At 52.3% G+C, this 21,923-nt stretch overlaps 1 protein-coding gene across 3 annotated transcripts; it reads left to right on the top strand.

Moving 5' to 3' along the window:
- The first annotated feature begins 7,785 nt into the window (after positions 1 to 7,785).
- On the top strand, positions 7,786 to 21,529 carry Nagpa (N-acetylglucosamine-1-phosphodiester alpha-N-acetylglucosaminidase). 3 transcript variants are annotated; one of them, XM_074059744.1, is made up of 11 exons: positions 7,786 to 7,934; positions 8,038 to 8,493; positions 9,448 to 9,587; positions 10,226 to 10,334; positions 11,725 to 11,853; positions 12,136 to 12,341; positions 12,442 to 12,489; positions 13,045 to 13,146; positions 13,226 to 13,289; positions 14,574 to 14,633; positions 15,275 to 16,058. In XM_074059744.1, exons 1-11 carry the CDS (start codon positions 7,849 to 7,851, stop codon positions 15,483 to 15,485), a joined length of 1,611 nt encoding a protein of 536 aa, XP_073915845.1. In that variant the 5' UTR covers positions 7,786 to 7,848; the 3' UTR covers positions 15,486 to 16,058. The 3 variants fall into 3 exon arrangements, with proteins under 3 accessions (XP_073915845.1, XP_073915846.1, XP_020016948.1); XM_074059745.1 differs by lacking the exons at positions 14,574 to 14,633; positions 15,275 to 16,058 and adding an exon at positions 21,274 to 21,529; XM_020161359.2 differs by lacking the exon at positions 14,574 to 14,633.
- The last annotated feature ends 394 nt before the right edge of the window (positions 21,530 to 21,923 follow it).

Below are 21,923 nucleotides of genomic sequence, written 5' to 3'. Positions count from 1 at the left end.
AAGGTGGTGGGATGGCCCAGGTGTGAGCAAGTGAATACACTTAAGAGTGCAATTCATCAGAGATTTGAGTCTCTTTTTTTTTTGAGACAGGGTCTTCCTATGTAGCCCAGGCTGGTCTGGAACTCACAATCCTCCTGCCTCAGCCTGGGATTATAGATGTGCACCACCACATCCAGCGGAAAGTTGAGTCTTGTTTCTCAGCCTTAAGGGCAGGTTTGGACAACCTCATTGTCTCTGTTTCAACTTTCCAACATGACTCAGCACAGATTCCGAATGGACCCGTTGTCTTAGCCTGTTTTCTGTGACTATAACAGAATCCCACAGACTGGGTAATTTATAAACAATAGAAGTTTATTTGGTCTACAGTCTGGAGTCTGGGGAGTCAGGGCATGGTGCCAGCATCTCTGGGGGCTTTTGTGCTGAGTCACAACATGACAGCAGGACAAACAAGCATGGGCAAGACGGAGTGAGGGCCAGAGGGGCTGGGGTGTGCTCAGGGGCACAGCACATGCTTAGCGTGCTCGAGGCCCTAGGCTTGATCCCCAGAACTAAGAAGAAGAGAGGAGAGGGACAACAGGGGCGGACTTTTAATAGATTCAGGAGGGCAGAGCCCCGTGCCCCCCTCACCTCAGTACTGTTGCAGTGACAATTACATTGCAACAAACTGTTATCAAAGAACAGAAAGGATGAGGGGTCCCTCGGCTTCCTGATTTCCACGAAAATCATGGGAACCTGAGATCCATGGCAAAAAGCATTTTGAGGGGTTTCACAGAGGAGAAGTCTAGCAAAACGGGAAGGAGGGAGACATGAAAGGGAGAGTAGGAGACAGGGTGAAGGGGGCTCAGAGTGGCAGCTCTTGTCTGGGTGTTTACCTGGGGCCCATCTTGAGCCTCCATCCAGACGGGGGGGGGGTCTCTCATCACCTGGCAACACATCATCATTTTGCTAAGCTTCCAAGCAAGAGACGATGGGTGTGGGGTGGGTTTTGCTACCCCAGACGTGGCTAAGTGGGCTTTGCTGTTACTCAGATGCAGAGACTGTGCCACCGAGGACATCTGTTGGCCACACTCACCTTTTTATCCTGACTCCGCCTGTTCAAGGGGTTCCCGCTCGCCTTATTAACCTGGCCCACTTGCTTTTGCTCTGTTTCCCTATTCAGGGAGACCGAACGATTTCACATCTGAAAGAGGGGTGCCTTATTTCTGGGTTCCGGCCGGTTTCATATGTCTTACTCTTTTCAGTCTCCCTGTCGCCTCATCTATCTACCCTGACTCAAAACCATGCCACCCACACATCAGAGGCTTTTTTTCTCTACAGGGATTTATTAGGAAAGTGGAACTGCACTTCCAGGGTTAGGGGGGCTCTTTGGGGAAGGGCTGACCACCAAAAACAATTGTGATTTTTTTTTTGTAGTCCTGGGCCTCGAACACTGGGCCTTGGGCTAGCTAGGCAAGTGCTTCAGCCACATCTTTATCCCATGGGAGTTGAAAGATGAATTGGTCAGATGTCAACATTACATCTTTCCTGGTGGGAGCGGTAAAGGTGTCTGAGAAGAACAGCCTATGACTCTGACTTTTCCAGAAAAGACCTTCTGGAAACTTCTCCCATCCAAGTACTAACCAGGCCTAACCCTGCTTAGCTTCAAGATCAGGTACATTCAGGGTAGTATGACCATAGACTTCTGGAACCTTCTGATGGGTTCAGTGCTATCTGTGGTGCTGATGACAGGCTGTCTACAGAGGAACTTTGAAACTAGACTCCAGCCAGGTGCCGGTGGCTCATGCCTGTAATCCTAGCTACTCAGGAGGCAGAGACCAGGAGAACTGCAGTCTGAAGCCAGCCTGGGCAAATAGTTTGTGAGACCCTATCTTAAAAAAGCTCATCACAAAAAAGGGCTGGTGGAGTGGCTCAAGGTGTAGGCCCTGAGTTCAAACTCCAGTACCCAACCACCACCAAATATAGACTTCAGGGTAGCAAACCAGCTCCCAATCCAGTCCTCAAGCTAGAACTGTTTGAGTGCACTGTCCTGCTTTGCCTCGAGGTGGAAAACGGCCTCCAACCCAGTCCTGCCTGCAGCTCCTGTGCTTGCGTGGGGGAGGTAGGGAGTTGATTCTTCTAAGCTCCAGGAGACGGACTCCCTCTGCTGATGATCCTCTCCTGCTCCTCACAATCACCCTTAAGTTGTCTCACTCAGTGACAAGTAACAAGTTTGGACTTGCTTTGGAAGCTGCTATTTTCTTGGGGAACCAGGAGCCAGAATTTAATACCTGCTTGGCACTGGGACATTTCAAGGATTTCTGTGGCACCACTTCACAAACAGAAAATTACCAAGACAGGCACACAGCCTTTCGAGAAGTCAGCTGCACATAAACCGATTGGGGGTTATGCCCACCCCATCCTTCCTGAATTTGAGATAGATTAGTCACTGGAGCCTGACACAAATGCACCTGAAAGACTTAAGTGAACAAACCAGGGCAGGAAGTGGTGAGAGGACCTGTACTTCCAGATCACTTTCAAGAAAAGGGTGTCCTTGGGCCAGGTGGGGTGATGCACAACTGTAATCCCAGCTACTCTGGAGGCAGACATAAGATGGAGAGCTCGAGGCCAGCCAGGGCATAGTTAATGTGACAAGATCTCAAAACTAAGCCAGCAAAAAGGGCTAGGAGTGTGGCTCAAGCAGTAAAACATTCTGCCTAGCAAGCCCAAAGACCCAAGTTCAAACCCCAGTATAGCCAGAGGTGGGGGGCAAACCCCCCGAAAGACCTCTTCCCCTGTTGTCGCTACAGTTTCTGAACTGAAAGGGATAAACACATAGCAGATGTCTTCTCTTCTCCCTTCTCCTTCCCCACAACTGCAGCTTCTCCTAGCTGGGAGCACTGGACACAATGTAGACACCAGACTTCCTGCCTGTGTCCTGAATATGGTCGTCCTACCCACATCACTTCCCTCAGTCTCTGGAAGGTTTTTCAGCACCTGGGGAAGCTGATTAAATGTGCAGATTCCTGGGCTGTCCCTTAGCCGGGGAACGTACACAAGTAACCCAACACAACAGGTTCACATGTTGGTAAGCACAAAGCCAGAACACAGCCAGCGCAGAATGGAGGAGCCAGGAACTAGTGGCTCACGCCTGTGATCCTACCTAGTGGGGAGGCCAAGATTAAGAGGATTGCAGCTCGAGGCCAGCCCAGGCAAATAGTTCGAGAGACCCTCATCTCCAAAATAAGGGCAAAAAATGGGCTGGAGGCATGGCGTAAGTGGTAGGGTACCTGCTTTTGCAAGCGAGAAACCCTGACTTCAAACTCCAGTCCTGCCCCACCCCCTCACCCCAAGAAAAAAGTGGAGGAAGATTTATGACCTGACTGGGCTCTGGTGGCTCATGCCTGTAATCCTAGCTACTCAGGAGGCAAAGATCAGGAGGATCACGGTTCAGAGCCACCCCAAGCATAGTTCGAGAAACCCTATCTTGAAAATATCACAAAAAAAGGGCTAGTGGAGTGGCCCAAGGTGTAGGCCTTGAGTTCAAACCCCAATACACACACAAAAAAAAAAAAAAAGACTTATGACCTTATGAGGAGGGCACAGGAGTTATTTACAAAGCTGTGCTTTCCTTGAACAAGGAAGCATGGAGTGGCGATTTTATTCAGCAGCCTCTGCACATTCATACTGGGAGGCACCTTAGGGGCGGCCACATTTCTGAGCATGCCGAGTTCAAGGTCATAGTTCAGTTGCAGCACTGAGGATTGAACTCAGGACCTTGAGCGTGCTAGGCAGGCACCCTACACTCAAGTTGTGTCCCCCACACTGTTCTCTTATTCCCTTATTCTGCCATTTATTGAGCTGGGAGTCGAACAGGAAAAAGACATTGTTCGTGACCCTAGCTGGCGCAGTTTGATGATACAATTGTTGGGTACACAGTAAATGCATTTCCCCTGCAAATATCTGACTCCCTCACTCGCTCAGCACCCCTGTGCCCAGGTGTTCCTGTTCTCAGGTAGTGGAGGAGATGCCAACAGAGGTGCTGTATCCAGGAGCTCGGAGCTCTCAGCGGCTCTGTTAAGTGCGCAAAAAGCTAAGCAGGACCAGAAAGGGTGTCTTCTGGAAACCCAAGCCAAGAGCTAACCAAGATATGTCGCTCTGAGGCCAGAAAACTTACTTCTAATCCAGTCATCCCTCCCACCTGTTCCTTCCTCTCCAGCCCCCAGCTCCAGGCAACCACTAATCTGCTTTCTATCTCTTCAGATTTGCCTTTTTGGACACTAAATGAAAAACAGGATCACATGACCAAACTTTGGAGGGTTGATAAAAATGTTCTAGAACTGAGTTATCTCTATATCTGCTGGAATGATGCAGGGATAGCTCTGTATTACTAAAAATCATTTCGCTGTACACTTAAGACAGGAGAATTTTGTGATATGTAAATTATTCTTGCTAAAACTTTTTTTTATTTTAAAAGTCTTCCTCCAGTGGCTAGCTAGTTCACTTTGGCCGAAATCCAAATCCACATTCCTGGAGCTCTCTCTAAGGGATCTGGCTTGGCCCCTCCGTCTCCCACCACCACCACCAGCCTACCTTCCTGATGCACCTGCAAGTCTGTTTTCCACCCCAAGGCAGTTACCTCCAAAAGGGCACAAAAGGCAAACTATGGGCAAGGAAGCCGCTATCCATTAAAGGCACAGTGTGACTCTGAGGCAGGAGGATCACAAGTTCAAGGCTAATCTGGGCTCTGCAGTGAGACCCTGCTTCGAAAAGAAAAAAAAATAACATAATGTGGGTTTTCTTCTGTCCCCTTCTTTGTGTCCTCTCAACAGCTTTGTCATAAAACACCAGATTAGGACCCAGGGCCAGAATGTTTACAGATTAGGAATCCGTATGACTAAGACCGAGCTAAAACTGGTGGGGTCCAAGATGGCCACCCAAACAACAAAGATGAGAAAGAATTGTTAACTAAGGCAAACCGTAGTCCTACAAATGTCATAATCTGCCACAGCAAGCACACGTCACTGATCTTTGCTGGCTTAAAAAATTGCAAATTCTGGAGGTCACACAGCTGAGAAATACGTTATTAGCTTCCCACGAGCACTGGTAACACTTCAGCCATGTGGGTTATGGTATCAGTTGCCTAGGTTACTTTGCAGAAATTTGAAGGCCACTTTTGCTCAAAACACTGTCTACAGACATCTGATGGGTGACACAGTGGGATAAAAGGTTTGGCACTTCTGTTTTCATATGGCACCTGTACCCTTTCGCCTCAACCTTTGAGTCAGACTCTACTCAGCTCTGCATGTAGACATGCCACCATTTGGAGAACGCTTTGTCCAAGACTATACTATATGGTGAACTTGGCCTACTGCCCACTAGAGCTGGTATGTGCGTCTTCTCCCCCACCCTCAGGCTGTCTCAGGAGCTCACCACCTACAGTCCCTCAGCCTTATTGTAAGGTGCACCCAAACCGTGAAGCCAGGACATTACGCAAGAAAACGTCACCACCACCAGTAACTCAGCAGTTCCTGGGTTAAGTCACCATCTGTTGACCTGCAAATCTCAAGGTCAGAATGCTTGCACGCCAGGCAGGAAACAGCTTTTGAAATCATGGCCACGACTAATGGACAGGTGCTCAACTTCAGCGCACCCCAAGAAAACAATAAAACCTTGCTGCTCCTTTGTTCAATGAACAGCAGTCTGATCCCCTCTCCATCACTACTGTATCCCTTTGGCTAGAGCTGAAGTCAGCCAGCTCAGTCTCAAGTCCCAAGGAAGGAGCCTGACCTGTCCTGCTCATACTTTGTGCCTTGGTCTCATTTCTGCTCTGTCCATGCCAAAACATTCCATCAGCTGGGATTGGCAGGACCTCTTTTCCTTGCTCATGTCTCAGTCTATATGAGCTTGGAGGGTCCTCCCTCGCCAAACCCACAACACCACGGTCTCTGTGCTTCCCTGGAGTGAAGAATCTCTGGAACATTCACAGCAAGAAAAAGAATCTGTGTCTTGCTGGCAATCACGGGCACTGCTTGGCTCACAGCTGTCTCATCCCTACCTCTGCCATGTCTCCATGTGGCTGTGTTTCCTCTGTGTCTATCTCTGGCCTCTTTCCTTCTCATGAGGACAGCAGTCAGATTAGATTTAGGATCCACTCTGCTCTGGGGTGACCTCATTTTAACACATTATGCCTGCAAAGACCCAATTAAGGTCACATACTCGGGTTCTGGGAAGGACACAAATATGGAGGGACACTATCCAACCCAGGTGACTTAATGAATCACCCATGGGCTCAAAGGAGCAGTGGCTCAAACAATGGCCTGGGTTGAAGTACTAATAGTGCGGGATGAGGACAGAGAGGTCTGGCCTGGCCCACACCACAAATCTTGAGAAGTCTGTAGGGAAGTATCTTCACTTTGCCATGTTTGTTTGGCTGTACTGGGGTTTGAACTCAGGGCCTCACACTTGCTAAGCACATGCTACAGAATAAACTGACTCCTGGACCTGGGGCCAGCTTCATGCTCTTACTCAGAAGTGTCCCGGGCTTGCTCTAACCCTCTGTACTCACCACCGTGAAATTCTCAATAGTTTTGGGCTTGTTTGATCAAGCACTTACCCACCGCATGTTCTCATTTTTCACTAAGCACCCCCAAATAAAGTAGCTGACCTGTCTCTCTTCAAAAATGTGAAGGTCCTGAAACACAAAGAAAGGCTGAAGTGTTCTAGATCCAGGGAGACCAAAGAAACAACTAAATTGGGTCCTGGATTGGGGGGCAGGGGGTAAAGAGTGTGACAGGGACAAGTAGCAAAATCCAAAAGTGAATTAGGGATTGGCTGATATAACTATACCTATGTAAAAGATCCGAATTTTACCTGTCCTCTGGTTACATAGTGTGAGAATCAACTTAGATTGGGTCTTTTCTGTCAAAGGATTTAATCAGTAACCACCGCTGTTAACTACTCACTTCCCATAGCTCACTAACCCGCTTCCAATAGGCTTGCTTCATAGACTCTGCTTAATGTGATAAAGGTTTCTATTAAAAACAAACGGTTGTTATCCTCAGGTGGACAAATTTAGCTAGATGCTCTGGTTCCATAGTTGATAATCTCAAACAATTATTGCTTCCCTGAGCTTTTAAACTTTTGTCTTCAAAGCCCCCTCACCATGTCCCCTTTCCAATTAGGCAACCAGGTAGACTGTGAACCCAAAATCTGCCCACTTCAGGGTAGGGGCAGCATTGCCTTACAGACAAGACCCCAGCGGACTCCCAGCTGAGGGTGCTTGCTCTTTGTCTGTGGCGCACCCTTCTGCAGAAGTAAACTTTGCCTTGCCTGTTGACTTCTGAGTTGTGTTGTCTCTCTCGTGACACCCCAATATCTTAAAGATATTTCTAACAATCAGAAAATGTCCCTGTCCTTAGAAGACCATAGCTAAGTATTGAGGTAAAGTTGCAAGTCTGCAACTTGATTGCAATTGGTTCAGAAAAAAAAAAAAATGCGTGGTGTCTCAGTCTGTAATCGCAGCCCTCACGGCTTAGGCAGGAGGATCACGAGTTCGAGACCAGCCTGGACTACATAGTGAGCCCTGGTCTCAGGAGAAAAAGAAAAGTGTCCGAGTAAAGCACAAATAGTACAAGTAAATGAGGTAAGCGTGAGGTAAACGGAGAGGACCGTATACCATTCTTGCAACTTTCCACAGGCTTGAAACTACATCAATACAGAAAGTTTCACCATCACCACCACAGCCATTCTTTCCCCGACCGAAAAAGAAAAATCCCGCAGTGCCTCGGAGATCTCGCGATACTGAAGGAGCTTAAGCAGGCTCTCGAGTCACGTGAGGCACGCCCACGTGACCGGAGGCCCGGGCCTAACATGGCGGCCCCCAAGGGGCGCGAGCTTCTCTTCCTACTTGCGCTGCCCGGCTTCCTCGGGACGGCGTCGGGCGGCCTCGGTTCCGGGTGAGTCCAATTCGGAGGGACGGGCCTGGTCGGGGTCTCCCTTCTCCGCGGTCTCTTAGACTTAGCCACCCCCCCCAAGCTCACTTTTAGCCGGTCCCCGCAGGGCCTCCCGCGACGACGACCTGCTGCTGCCCTACCCGCGCGCGCGCACGCGCCAAGCCCGGGACTGCGCCCGGGTGCGCGCCGGCAGCCGCGAGCACGAGAGCTGGGCCCCGCCCCTCGCGACCCCCGGCGCAGGCCGGGCGGCCGTGCGCACCTTCGTGTCGCACTTCGGGGGCCGCGCGGTGGCGGGCCACTTGACGCGCGTCGCCGATCCCTTGCGCACGTTCTCGGTGCTGGAGCCGGGCGGGCCCGGAGGCTGCGCGCAGAGGCGCCGCGCCACCGTAGAGAACACGGCGCGGGCTGCCGGCTGCCTCGTCGCCCAGAACGGCGGCTTCTTCCGCATGAGCACCGGCGACTGCCTGGGAAACGTGGTGAGCGACGCGCGGCGGGTGAGCGACGCCGGGGGGCTGCAGAACGCGCAGTTCGGGATCCGCCGCGACGGGACCCTGGTCACCGGGTGAGCAGACTGGGCGGCCCCGTGGCTGTCGAGGGCGGAGGACCTGGACATAGTTGTGGGCGTGCGGTTGTGTTCAGCTGACCTAAGCAAAGCTGAGCCCCCGTTTTCTCTTCTACAGCATGGGGATAGGAACGCGTTTCTTGCAGAGTTTAGTCATCACCCCGTGTGTGACATAGAGCACTATGTTTGGGTCAGCCAATGTGCTGTGTCCGGGGGGAGGTGACGTTGAGCAAGCAAGCTCTTGCTTTAAGAGACTCCCCCTCACCCCACTACTAGGGAAAGTAAACGAAAGTCGGGTAAGTAATGATAACATCAGACTGTGTGTGTTCAGCAAAGCAGCGATGGCATGGACCAGTTGTAAAAAAGAGTGTTGACTTTAGGTAGGGTGGTGAAGAAAGGACATGTCTGGAAGGTGATCTTTAAGAGACCTGAAGCTTAACAGCCTAGGTCACAACTGGAGGAAAAGCATTCCAGGCAAAAGGAACAGCAAGCACAAAGGCTCAGAGGCGCAGGAAGGCTTGGTGTGTGAGAGGGATCCACAAGAGGAATGGGATATCAGAAGGTGACAGCGCCGGTCAATTAAGAACTTGCTCTGACTCTGGGAGGTGGGGAGGGCTAGGCTGGAAAAGAAAAGGGACCAGTTAAGGAGCTGGCACATAGATTGGCTGCTGAGGGCCACAGAGAGATTGGAGATCTGTTTGCTAGGCACTTACAGGCAGGTGCTCTACCACTTGAGCCACTTGGCCAGCCCTTGTGGACTGTTTGCAAAGGTGTGGTGGGGGTGGGTTTTGTCCTAGCCCTGCCTCAGTCCTTCCAGCAGTGGCTCTGACAGTAGGGAGATTGCAGAGACTGGCAGAGCCCACAGCCAAACTGAGACCCTGAGGAAGGATGCATTACCCATCCCCCAGGACTGGCCCTACTGGTGAATGAGCCTCATGCTTTCCCTGTGTCCAGGTACCTGTCTGAGGAGGAGGTGCTGGACTCGGAGAATCCATTTGTGCAGCTGCTGAGCGGGGTGGTGTGGCTGATTCGAAATGGAAGCGTATACATCAACGAGAGCCAGGCCACCGAGTGTGATGAGACACAGGAGACAGGTGGGGGAGGGCTGGGCTGGAGGCTGTCACAGCAGCTCCCTTGGAACCAGGAACAGAGTGGAGTGGGCTGTTCTTAAGTCTTTTCATAAGGTTTTGTTGAGCTCCTAGTTTGTGCTTAGCACTATTCTGGGTGCTAGGAAGCTGTAGGAATTAAGATTTATTTTAGCCGGGCGCTAATGACTCACGCCTGTAATCCCAGCTGCTCAGGAGGTAGAGGCAGGACGATGGAGAGTTCAAGGGCAAAGCAGGCAAAGTTTGCAAGACCCTGTCTCAAAAGCAGAATACAAACAAAAGGGCTGGGCATGTGGCTCAAGTAGGTTTTGCCAAACATTCACAAGAGCCTGGGTTCAATCCCCAGAACCAGAAGGAAAACCAAAAATATTCAGCGGAAGCCATTAGCAGTTTCCTCAGGAGGGCATCACCTGGTGCCCATTGAAGAGCTCTCTAGCTGCAGCATGGACACTGAGTGAACAGGGCAGGGGAGGCAGGGAGCCCCGTGAAGGCTATCTGTGTCCAAGGGCTAGGCAGTGGGCAACTGGGGCCGGGAGGTGGAGAGTGGTGTTTGGTAAGGGGCACGAGGCAGAGCCAGGAGGCCTCCCAAAGCACTGACTGGGTGATCAGCCAGGCCACCTCTCCAGGTTCCTTTAGCAAATTTGTGAACGTGATGTCGGCCAGGACAGCCGTGGGCCACGACCGGAAAGGACAGCTGGTGCTCTTTCATGCAGATGGACAGACAGAGCAGCGAGGGTGAGTCCAGGAACTGGGGCCTCCAGGCTAGGGCTGAGTCCTGCTTTGAGGGACATTGACCCCCTGATGACTGCTCTTTTGACCCATTTGTCCCCCGCCTTCCCACAGGAAGACAGTCCCTCATTCTGTCCTACTTCCAGGAACTCTTTGTCCTCCCCTCGGGCCCCCTCAGCTTCCCACACCTAGGCCTCATCTCTTCTGTGCCCCAGGTGGCCTTAGAGGTAGCATGTGAGGACCTGGGTTCCAATCCTAGCTCAGCCATCAGTAGCTGTGGCTGTAGATAAGTCACTCAGCTTCTCTGAGCCAGAGGTTGATCCACTGCAGAATCTGTCATTGTCCCTCTGCTATTGCTGTACAGCACATTAGCATAATGTAGCAACTTAAAATAGCACCCAGGTGCTGGATCACAGTTTCATAGGTCAGAACTCTGGAAATACTCAGTAGGGGATGTTCTATGTCCAGGGTGGCCCAAGACCAAATCAAGGTGTTGGTCATACGGGGATCTTACCTGGAGCTTTTTCCTCTCCACCCCCCACTACTGGGGTTTGAACTCAGGGCCTCATGTTTGCTATGACCTGAGCCATGACCCCAGCCCTTTTTGCTTTTAGTTCTTTTTCTGGTAGGGTCTTTTATGCCTGGTAGACCTTGGATTGCAAACCTCTTATCCATGCCTCCTGTATAGCTTGGATGACAGGCACACGCCACCATATCCAACTTACTGATTGAGATAGGGTCTCACTAACATTTTGCCTAGTCTGGCCTCAAACTGCAACCTTCCCAGTCTCTGCCTCAGGAGTAGCTGGGATTACAGGTATGAGCCACCACACTGACCTTCTAATCTGGCACTTCTGAGAAGGAATCCTCTTCCAAGCTCACAGCTTTTTGAGGCAGAGGACATTGGCAGATAACCCAGGCTAGCCTTGAACTTGCAATCCACCTGCCTTAGGCTTCTAGATGCTGGGATTACAGGCATGCACCACTACTCCCTGTTCAGGACTGAGTGTTTGTGCCCTGGCCAGCTGCCAGCTGAGGGCCTTTAGTTCCCTAAGATTGTCCATGTTCCTTCATAAGGAAGTCCCCTCCCCCAGATTTGACACCACAGAGGTGTGCTGATCCCCTCCTACCTGCTGCTGCTATACCTCTCGCTTCTTCCCCTGCCACTGGCCAGTCAAAGCACTCTGCTTTTAAGAGCTCCCATGATTCCCTTGGATCCACCCAGATAAATCTAACTGTGCCACATGCCGGCACAGTCATGGGAGTGGTCCTCAGTCATGTTCCCAGCTTTGGGGGATTGGGACAGAACATCCTTCGGGGACCTTTTGGAAATGTGGAGCTTGGTTGAACCAGAGTCAGCAGTGGGAATGCTCCACACCCCTATTCTCTGCTGCAGCATTAACCTGTGGGAGATGGCGGAGTTCCTCCTGCAGCAGGACGTGGTCAACGCCATCAACCTGGATGGGGGTGGTTCGGCCACCTTCGTGCTCAATGGGACCTTGGCCAGTTACCCGTCGGATCACTGGTACTGCATCCATGGGGCCCTGGGGAATCAAGAATGAGCAAAAGAGCCAAGACCCCTATTCTCAGCATGCCAGGACTGCCCGCACCGGTGGATGAGGCCATGGGTCAGGAAAGATCTCACTGAGAACAGTGGAAGAAGAGCTGAGATGGAACGATGAGGTGGCTGGGTGGGAATGAGGGAGCCCTCTGGGCAGAGGGCACAGTACATGCAAAGGCCCTGGGGTGGAGGGATAAGAATGAGCAGGACACCGCTGCCTCTACACACACGTCGCCTCCCTTGCAGCCAGGACAGCATGTGGCGCTGTCCCCGCCATGTGTCCACTGTGGTGTGTGTGCACGAGCCCCGCTGCCAGCCGCCTGACTGCAGTGGCCACGGCACTTGTGTGGAGGGCCGCTGTGAGTGCTCAGGGAGCTTCTGGCGGGGTGCGGCCTGCAACGAGCTGGACTGCGGCTCCTCCAACTGCAGCAGGCACGGGCTGTGCACAGAGAGTGAGTGGGGGCAGTGGAGGCTCTGGTGGGACCCTGGTTTGCCCAGCCCTGCCCTGCCTGCCCCCTCACCTGGCCTCCTTGTCGTGTCTTGTCTTGGCAGCTGGCTGCCGCTGTGACTCGGGGTGGACAGGGTCCAACTGCAGTGAAGGTAAGAGCCACCAGGTAGAGGAGGGGCTGCTGGTAGCTTCAAGCTCCTTGCTCCACCGCCTGTCGCACCGTCTGCTTTGGGAATTGCCTCCTGGCTCCTGGCTCCTGGCTCTTGCTGTGTGTCCTGTGTGTGTGAATTTCAGTCTGGGTTTCTTCTGCCACTGCTACAAGTTCCACAATATGGATGGCCAGAATAGCAGCAGTGGGGCTGTGCCCCCTCTCCCCCATCCTCAGGGATCCTCACTGCCTTTTTGAAGCAGCTTCTGCTGTTGCTATTTGGGTGATGTCACTGAGGTCTCCACCATGTCTAATCTCTCTCCTCAGGACCACAGGCCATCAGCTCTATGGCCCACCTTAAATCCAGGATGATGTCATATTGAGATCCTTAGTTAATGACACCTGCAGAGATTTTTTAGGCAGGTCTCCTTCAGGAGGTAGCCTGGGGAAGCAGGGGCTTCTCCTGCCAGCCCTGCCCACACCCAAGCTGTCCTGTTCTACAGGAAGAGACCCCAGTGCCTGAGATCTTCACTTCTGTCCTCCTGTCTCCTCTCCACAGAGTGTCCCCTGGGCTGGTATGGGCCAGGATGCCAGAGGCCTTGCCGGTGTGAGCACCAGTGTCCCTGTGACCCCCAGACTGGTGATTGCATCAGCTCCCAAGGTACAGGACCCTGGGACACGTGGGCTGGGGAAGGCAACTGTCCTCCCCCAGCCCTGATGCCTCTGCTTGTCTCTTGCAGTGAAACAGTGTCTCTGGGCTCCAGAGGTGACCCCAAGGGCAGCAGAGCTCTCCTTTTTCACCAGGTAGGTGCTGGGGTCCCCACACCCTCCGTAAGGTATAGCGTCTGTGCAGGGACTGGCGAGTTGGAAAATGGCACTTGATGCCAGGTGATGCTTCTCCATCATAAGAACAGGGACAGGCACAGCCAAGGCCAGGCCAGTGACGGGGACCTGGTCCCAACCCAGCAGGAGTCACGCCATGCACCCACAGGCTTGTCTCCCAGGCCACAAAGACTTGGGGCTTATTTTCTCAGCTCAGTCACTAGTGCGGAGACCCAGGGGACTCACTTTGTTTCCTTGGTGCTGATGGGTCTCACACTTGATCTCCAGAGATCGCTGGGCACCAGTTGCAGTGAGGACCTTCAGTAATCCCAGCTACTTGAAAGGTGGAGGTAGGAGGATCACGGTCCAAGGCTGGCCCAGGCAAAAGCTCAAAACCCTATCTGAAAAACAAACTAAAGCAAAAAGGACAGGGAGGGGGTTTTGGCTCAGAGGCCCTGAGTTCAACCCCTAATACTGACAAAAAGAGGGATTTCTGGGCCGCACCCCAAGGCTCCTGTACCCCAAAGTCTGGGATGAAGCTGAGACTCTGCATTTCTCATCAATCCTGGGTAAAGTGTTAGACCCGCTGACCTGGGGATGGGCTGCATGGGTTCTGGAGATGGTGTGGGGGTGAATACCCCTGTCCCAGGGGGAGCGCCTGGGAGCTGGTCAGAAGGGCAGGTTGCTGGCCCCTCCTGGAGGTCCTAACCCAGGTGTCTGGAGAGCCCCCAAAGGCTCAGCACACATGTGGAGAAAACTCAAGACACACGGTTAGAAAATGCACCATAGCAAAGACAAAGAGGAGATCATGGAGCCAAGGCCTTAGGTACAGGTTCCTCTAAGTTGTGTGATCTGAGCCCTGAGCCCTGCAGACCTGAAGACCATGCTCATGGTGGCAGGCCAGCTCCCTGCTCAGTCCTAGTGGCTATTCCTTCCCCAAGCTAGCGGTTCTGCCTAAGACTTGTGCAGAAAAGAACGGCCTCAGAGACCAGCCCCACCCCCAGCCTTAGAGGATGGAGGGGCAGGGCTCTTTCTACCCTGTCTGCTTTGGGGACACTGGAGCAGAGCCTGGCCCCAATTGTCAACAGCCCCTGGAGCACAGGGTGCAGCTGAGGCCTCCTGGGCTGGATATGGTCACTCCTCACTGTGTTTTATTTGGCCTGCACAATTTAAAATTTACAGTCCAATTGTAACATCTGAAAATCAGTAACATACACATTAAAAAAAAATTTAGCTGGGTGCAGTGGCTCATGCCTTTAATTGCAGCTACCTGGGAGGCCGAGGTCAGGAGGATTGCAGATGGAGGCCAACCTGGGCAAAATGTTGGTGAGACCCCATTTCAACAAAAAAGCCAGGCTTGGTGAAACGCTTGTCATCCCAGCTGGGCAGGAGGTGGAGGTAGGAGGATCATGGTCTAAGGCCAGCCCTGGGCAAAAAAGCATGAGACCCTACCTAAAAATAAGACAAAAGGGGCTTGAAGGCCTGGCTCAAGTGGTAGAGCACCTGTTTAGCAAGCACCAAGCCCTGAGTTCAACCCCAGTACCAGCAAGAAAAACGACTTTTTTTTTTTAATGTTTTTTTTTTTTTCTCTCTCTCTCTCTCTTTTTTGTTTGGGTGTTTGTTTTGGTTTGGTTTTGGTGGGACTGGGGTTTGAACTCAGGGCTTTAATTGAGCCACACCTCCAATCCATTTTCTTCTGGTTATGTTTACCTGGACTGGCCTCAAACTTTGATCCTCCCAATCTCAGCCTCCCAAGTAGCTAGGATAATGGTTTCCCCTGAAGCATCAGAAGGTCTGGTCCCTTATGGTGACTGTTCCCTGCTGCTCCATGTTTGTATCTTCATTGTGCCCCCCACCCTCCTGGCCCATCTGGCTCAAAGTTCCCCGTGTGGGCCCAGGAATCCCCTCCTTGCTTCCCCAGCCCTGATACTGCCCAGTAGCCCCCATTTGGTCTCTTCTGTCCCCAGGACCACCTGGCTGGCCCTCACCCTGGCCCTGGTTTTCTTGCTGCTGATCAGCATCTCAGCCAACGTGTCCTTGCTCCTGGGCTCCAGAGGCGAGAGGAACCGGCACCTGGATGGGGACTATGTGTACCACCCCCTGCAGGAGATGAACGGGGATCTCCTGGCCATCGAGAAGGAGCAACCCGGGGACGTCCGTGAGCCCTTCAAGGACTGACAGCCCGAGCGGCTAGGACGGCCCATTGTGGAGGCTTGTGTTCACGTTGGCCTCTGCCATGAGGCACTGTGGCCACTGACATAGACACCTGGGTGGCCTCAGCCAGGCCCCGCTGCCTCCATCCCCCTCCCAGCCATGGCCCCACCTGGTTATCTGCATGGTACATGCGACCCCAGCAATACAGGGCTGCTAGAGAGACTGCCTGCCTCACACCTGCCTGGCTCTGCCACCTAGAGGCCATCCCCCGGAAGGCCTGTGCCACTGGCAGAGAGTCCCAGGAGGTCCACTAGCAAACCAGCCAGTGACTGCATTGTGACACGCAGATCCCAGCCTGCCTCCTGGACAGGTGGAGGAAAGACAAGGATCTGCCCTGACCACATCACAGAACCCTTTTCTACACAGCACATCACATCACCGACTTGCCAGCCAGAGTCAGGATCCTTCTTGGAAGGACAGGGAAGGCAAAGCCACCTTGCTCACTGACCTGTGTGGTCTTCCCACTGCCTGCCGGTTTTCTGTCACCTGAATAAATTGACATCCTGCAGGGAGCCACTAGGTGGTGTCTGCACTCCAGTCCTGGTCTTGAGGACTCTCCAGGCTCCTAACCCCAGGGGAACCGAGGCACTGGGGCCTCCCTTGTGATCCAGTGCTTCCGAAGCCTTGCTGTGCACAGCATCGTTGGAGGGATCATGGTAAAACGCGAGCCAGAGCTGTGTGGGGCTGGATCTCGCTTTTCTCACAACCTCCATGTGTTGCTGGTGCTGAGTCCTCACAGAATTTAAGTTTTTTTGTAGTTTTTCTGCAATGCTGGGGTTTAAACTCAGGGCCTCACACTTGCTAGGCAGGTGCTCTGTCACTTGAGCCACTCCACCAGCCCTTTCTTGCTTTAGTTATTTTTTAGGGAGGGTCTCATGCTTTTTGTCTGGGCCAGCCTTGGACTGCTGTCCTCTTGCTTCTGCCTCCTGCCTAACGGGGACTGCAGACATGCACCACTGCACCTGGCTTACTGAGTGAGGTAGACTGATTGTTCTTGTCAGGGCTGACCTTGAACCACTGTCCTTCTACCTCTGCCTCCACATAGCTGGGATTACAAGCGTTGCCTGTTTAAGGTCAGGAGGTCAGCACAAACTGCAGTTTCTGCTTTGTTTTTAGCAGAGAGCATTCTGGCACTCTTAGGGTGACCTGCCCAGCCCTGTGTCAGAACTGGTTACTGTGGCCAAGGAAGGGTCTTCAAGAAGGGCCTGCAAGACCCTGGAAATGATCTTGTGCTCAGCGTTTTGGGAATGGAGACGGGCAGAGCTTTCAGCAAGTCCCAGCCCCCAAATGTGATCTGTCTGGTACCCACCACTATATAACACTCAGCTTAGCAGCATGAAACAGCCAGTTGAGCTTCTCTTGGAAAACTACTCTTTCTCACATTGTAGGTCACCCAGGGACTCTGCCAACCTGGACTAGGATCAGCGACTTAGCTGGGCTCAGCTCCTGTCTGCAGTCAGCTATCGTCCAGGGGCTGCCTGGTGTGGGGTGGTGAATGCTGAGGACAAGGGGCTTACTCAGGCATGGGTTCCCTGTGGAGACGGGTGCAAGAGAGGGAGGAAGGGACAGAGGTGTGCGGGACTGCAGTTGAAGGTAGTGTGACCTCCCTTCTCCACATTCTGTCAGATAAACCAAGTTGCCAATCTAGCCCTGGTTCAAGGCCAGACAGGTGGGGGAGGGTCCTGAATCCACAGGAAGCGCCCCCAGGGGGTCTGAGGCAGCAGTTCTATGAGCCTTTCCTGAGCTTCTTTGTGCTGACAGCTAAGCTGAGCAAGTGACTACTGTGCATCCACTTAGCAGGATCTAGACCCAGCCAGAGCAAGCGGACCTGGAGTGGGTCTGCCATGGCATGCTGCGGGGGTCCCTACAAGGTGATGACAGCCATGTGAACCTCCCTGGGGCCTTGCAGAACTGATTTTGTCACACAGTTGTCTGTTATCTTTGCCTACCCAACATCCAGTTCCTCTTTTATTATTTTGTTTTGTTGGTTTTTGAGGCCAGCCGACCTTGAACTTGAGATCCTCCTGCCTCAGCCTCTGGGATGCTGAGATTACAGTTGTGCACAACCATTCTCACCTCAGGCCCTCTTTTAGTAACACCTCTGCCTGTAGCTGAGCTGACCCTGAGCAAGTGGTTTCAGAGGTGACTCCAGGAAGTGCCAGTAGGGTGAAGGAAGGGAAGGGAAGGCAGCCAGGTGAACAGTGAGCAGGGGCTTGGTCCTGCTGGGGACCTCTGGGGCTGTAAGACATGCTTTGGGCTGTAGACTACTGGAGGCCAAAGAAGCTGGGCGTGTGTTTATCAGCACCCATTATTGCTGGTGTGGCTGCTCCTGGGGTCACTTCTCCAATGCCCTCCAGAGGGACAGAGTGCTCAGATGGCCAACAGACAGAAAGGTGTGGCTTCTTGTATCAAGACACCCTCTGGGGGCCTGGAGTGGTGATGCATAGCTATAATCCCAGCACTCAGGAGGTTGAGCCCTCTGTGGTATTGTGGGTGTCCAGGAAACTGGGCAGGTGCCAAGAGCCTTGGCTGAGGGTCTCTTACCATGACCTTTAGGGCACTAACTGTCCATCCAGGTGCTGTAGCTGCCATTGTCCCTTCCCTCTCCCACCAAGTTTGAGATGGGCTTCAGGGATTGGTCCAGACATGGGCATTTGTGACAGGTCAGTCAGTCAGTACCCAGCTCACACCTGGTGCTGAAATGGTCCAATTCCCAGGGTGAGAACCACTCAGAGGAGTGTGGGCAGTACCTGACCTGAACCGAGGCAGAGGGAGCAGCCAATGGGCGTAAGAACCAAAGAGTGGGGAGAGACAGGATAGGGTTTGAGCACATGGATCTGGCTATATCTGATGTCAGTCATCTTGGACTTGGCAGGAACGTGGACCAATAAATCCTTGTTCTTGTTTGAGATAGTTTGTGTTTGATCTTGGGGCAACCGAAAGAGTGTGACACCCATCATGTACCATCCAGGACAGGCACTGTTTTGGGTTGCTTTGATTTGTGTGGTGCTGGGGATGGAACCCAGGGCCTCATGCATGCTAGGCAAATGCTTCGCCACTAGGCTGCACCCCAGCCTTGCACTTAGATGGGAAGTGGGGTTCCAATACCTACTGGGGGGCACATGTGACAAATACACATGGAGCTGCAGTCAGGCGGGTCGGGAATCGGCGCACTGGTGATGGCAGTGTGGAGGTCTCTGACCACCGGGCAGCTACCACCCATAGTGACATGTGTCAGCAGCTGGGAGCTCTCCTAGAACCTTAGCATTGGGAGAGACCCCAGGAAGATTCTTTTGGGGGTCAGGGCAGGCTGTTTAGGGCCCTTTGGAGCCCTGAGATTAAAATGTTACATGCCGGTGTCGAAGTGTGGCAGGCCGTGGTCGAGGGTCCTTGCCTCCACAGGCCAGGGATCTGACTCATGAGGCAGCTGACTGCTGAGCCAATGTCTTTATATGAAGTAGGATTTATTAGAGAGAAAGGAAAGGTTACAGCTAAGGTACTGCAGCGAGCCTGGAAGCCGGTAACTCCCTGCTCAGGTGAAGGTTGGGGCTTTTTAAGGACACTTTAACTCTGGGTTAGTGTATCAGTCAGGTGGGGTTTTTTTTCTATTGGCCATGTATTTGCACAGGGGCCCCCTTAGATGAGCTGGCCTGTTTACCCCTTATTGGCAGGTGTCGGGGGAACAACCTTGAGAGCATTTTGTTTATCAGTCCTGTGGCAGATTTTGGAGACCCTGTATCTCTTCCTCAGGGTGCATCCCTCTCAGGATGCAGGAATGTAGATTTATAACTCCTCAGGGTGCAGGGCTCATGGGGCTGTCCATGGGGGATGGGCTACTTACTCATCTGCCTTAGGTCTGCAGACCCAACAAGTCCCCCTCTGAGACAAGTACCCAACTGCTGTTGGGGAGAGGAGCAATGACTCATCCAGCTTCTTTGTGCTGACAGTGGGGCGACGGGTGGGGAAGGTGGTACTTGTCTCAGCGGTTGACCCGTGTAGTCTGTAAGGGCCCCTGATAGAATGGGATGGAGGGCTCATGTGCAGGCAGAGGTGTGTACTCCTTGACTAAAAGCTGGAGTTCGATCCGCTGGACCTGTTGAGATATGAGTCTGGAGAGAGCGTTTATTATACAAGACCCAAGTACGAGTATTAGAAGGAGCATTAAAAAGTGGGCCAGCCTGGGGTAGTGCCCAAGCTCCGCAGGTTGTCCCAGAAGGACCACAAATTGGCTAGTTCTTGTCTCCTTTTTGTAACACGTTCTTTTAACTGTCGGGCCATGTCTCTGACCACCCCAGATTTGTTAGTATAAAAGCAACATTCCTCATTTAGGAAAAGGCACGTTCCACCCTTTTCAGCAGTTAATAGGTCAAGTGCATACCTATTTTGGAGCACTACTGACGCGAGTGAATCTACCTGGTAAAGCCTCTATGGCTTGAGTGATCTGTTCTATGTCAGCATTAAATTCTGCTGACAGCTTTTGATAGGTATAGACTGAAGAGGAGACGCCCCCAATGCTGGTACTATTCCAGCTGTGATCCCCATAGCTATCAATAGGGGAATGATTTGGATTGCTCTTTTTGACCGAGTGTATGCCTCTAGAGAAATAGGAAGGGCTTGATTACCAGGGACAATATCAATTTGTGGGGTTAGGAGAGCCTTAGTACAGGTTCCCTTCCAGCCAGGAGGTAGGCAAGTGTAGGCAGCAGCTCCACAAACAAAGTAAGTTCCAGGACAAAATAAACACTGAGCGTTATTTGTTGACTGCATAATATTGATGCAAAAGATTTTGGGAATTTCCCCCAGTGGAATTGACCCCTGTGAACTTTGGAGGCACTGGGGAGCAGGATGGGTTAGTTCTATATTGGTAATACTAGGTTTTGTTACGGGAGGGTTTAATTTATTACCTGGTGAGGCCTCAAGTGAATCCATGGGGGTTGCCAATACCTGTGGAAGACTGGGAGAGAGACAAAGCCAGCAATCCTCAGCCAAAGAGAGGTTTGTAGAGTTTAAAAGACGACAGGCAGAGTTTAGTAACCTGAACAGCTGGGGATTTACATCCATGGGTGGCTGAGGCTGTGGGAGTTATAATTTTTTCCTGGGAGGGGGAGTGGCCAGTGGGAGTCTCTGCCACACATAATTTACATAAGCCTCCAATGACATGTCAATAACTATTTCAACTTTTGTTTTTATAGTCTTTTGGTTTTTTTATTTTTTGTCCCCTCCTATGGCCAACAGATCCATTGGCCTGCCCTTCCTAGACAGTGGGTGGGACCATACATGCCAACAAAGCCTGTGCCTAATCCCTTGCCATATATTTTTCCATCTTTTAAACAGCAAAGTTTGCTGTACAACAACCAGGCGCAGCATTGTAGTTAACTGCAGTCATGAGGGCAGGGAGGGGGACCCGCAGCCAAGGCACAGACTATAAGAGGAAGGAGAGCATGAAGAGCAGGGTACACAGGACAAGATACCCGCCACTCAGGGCTACTCACTGGGCCACATCCACTCGGGGAGAAGTTGCCCACAGGCCAACACTTAGAAGAAAAGGGACAAGGATAAAAACAGCTGTCATGGGTATTATGTTTGATGTGCATTAAGCGTATTGAAAAATTATATAAAAGTATAATACATTGTAAAACCTGTAGGAAAACAATACTGTGTGCACTTGTAAACACATACCACATGGCGCCCGGTATGCACAGCAGCCAACCCTCAGCTGGTGCCGATAAACCACTCCCTTATGAACACTTAGACCCCACTCGCCACGAGGCCATCGCCACCTCCTCCCGATCGACAGCACGCATCATGCCGGCCGGGAGCAGAGCTGGACGAGGTGGACCGGACTCTGCACGGCCCCTCGGAGTCCCTGGGTGTCCTGGAGGCGCATCGAGACTGAGAACTAGCCAGGACCGGTTCGGAGCCAGCCACCGCCAGGGGACTAAGATCACGGGCAAGGTGAGCACAGCTTGGGGAAGGCCGAGGCGCTATGGGGCATAGGTTGTAACTCCCTGCAATGAAGTGTGTGTATGAGCAACGCAGTTCCTGCCTAAGTTAATTCACTTAGCGCCTGACTGATGGGCAACTCACACGTTGCCTGCTCGAGACACAGCCCACAAAAAGGGAGGAAGTGAAGGCATAGGTTACGTGTTCGAGATGATGCTCCTTTTGAAAAGATATTTGAGGTCTTCCGCTGGCTCACAGGGGTAGGCTGGTGGAGCAGGGTGTGGCTCCAGGGTGGGTGCGTCAGGCTCAGGTGTCCATCGTTTGGCTTGGGAGATGTGAATCCAGGAGTCCAGCCCGGTGACCTTAATTCCTGTGGGGGTAGATAACAAGACCGGGTGTGGCCCTTCCCAAGGGGCTTCAGGGAGACCTTGGGAGTTATGGGGGAGTTTGATAAGGACT

Source organism: Castor canadensis, chromosome 17 (genome assembly GCF_047511655.1).
Source record: "Castor canadensis chromosome 17, mCasCan1.hap1v2, whole genome shotgun sequence".
Taxonomy (NCBI): domain Eukaryota; kingdom Metazoa; phylum Chordata; class Mammalia; order Rodentia; family Castoridae; genus Castor; species Castor canadensis.
This window is presented reverse-complemented; position numbering and strand designations above follow the sequence as displayed.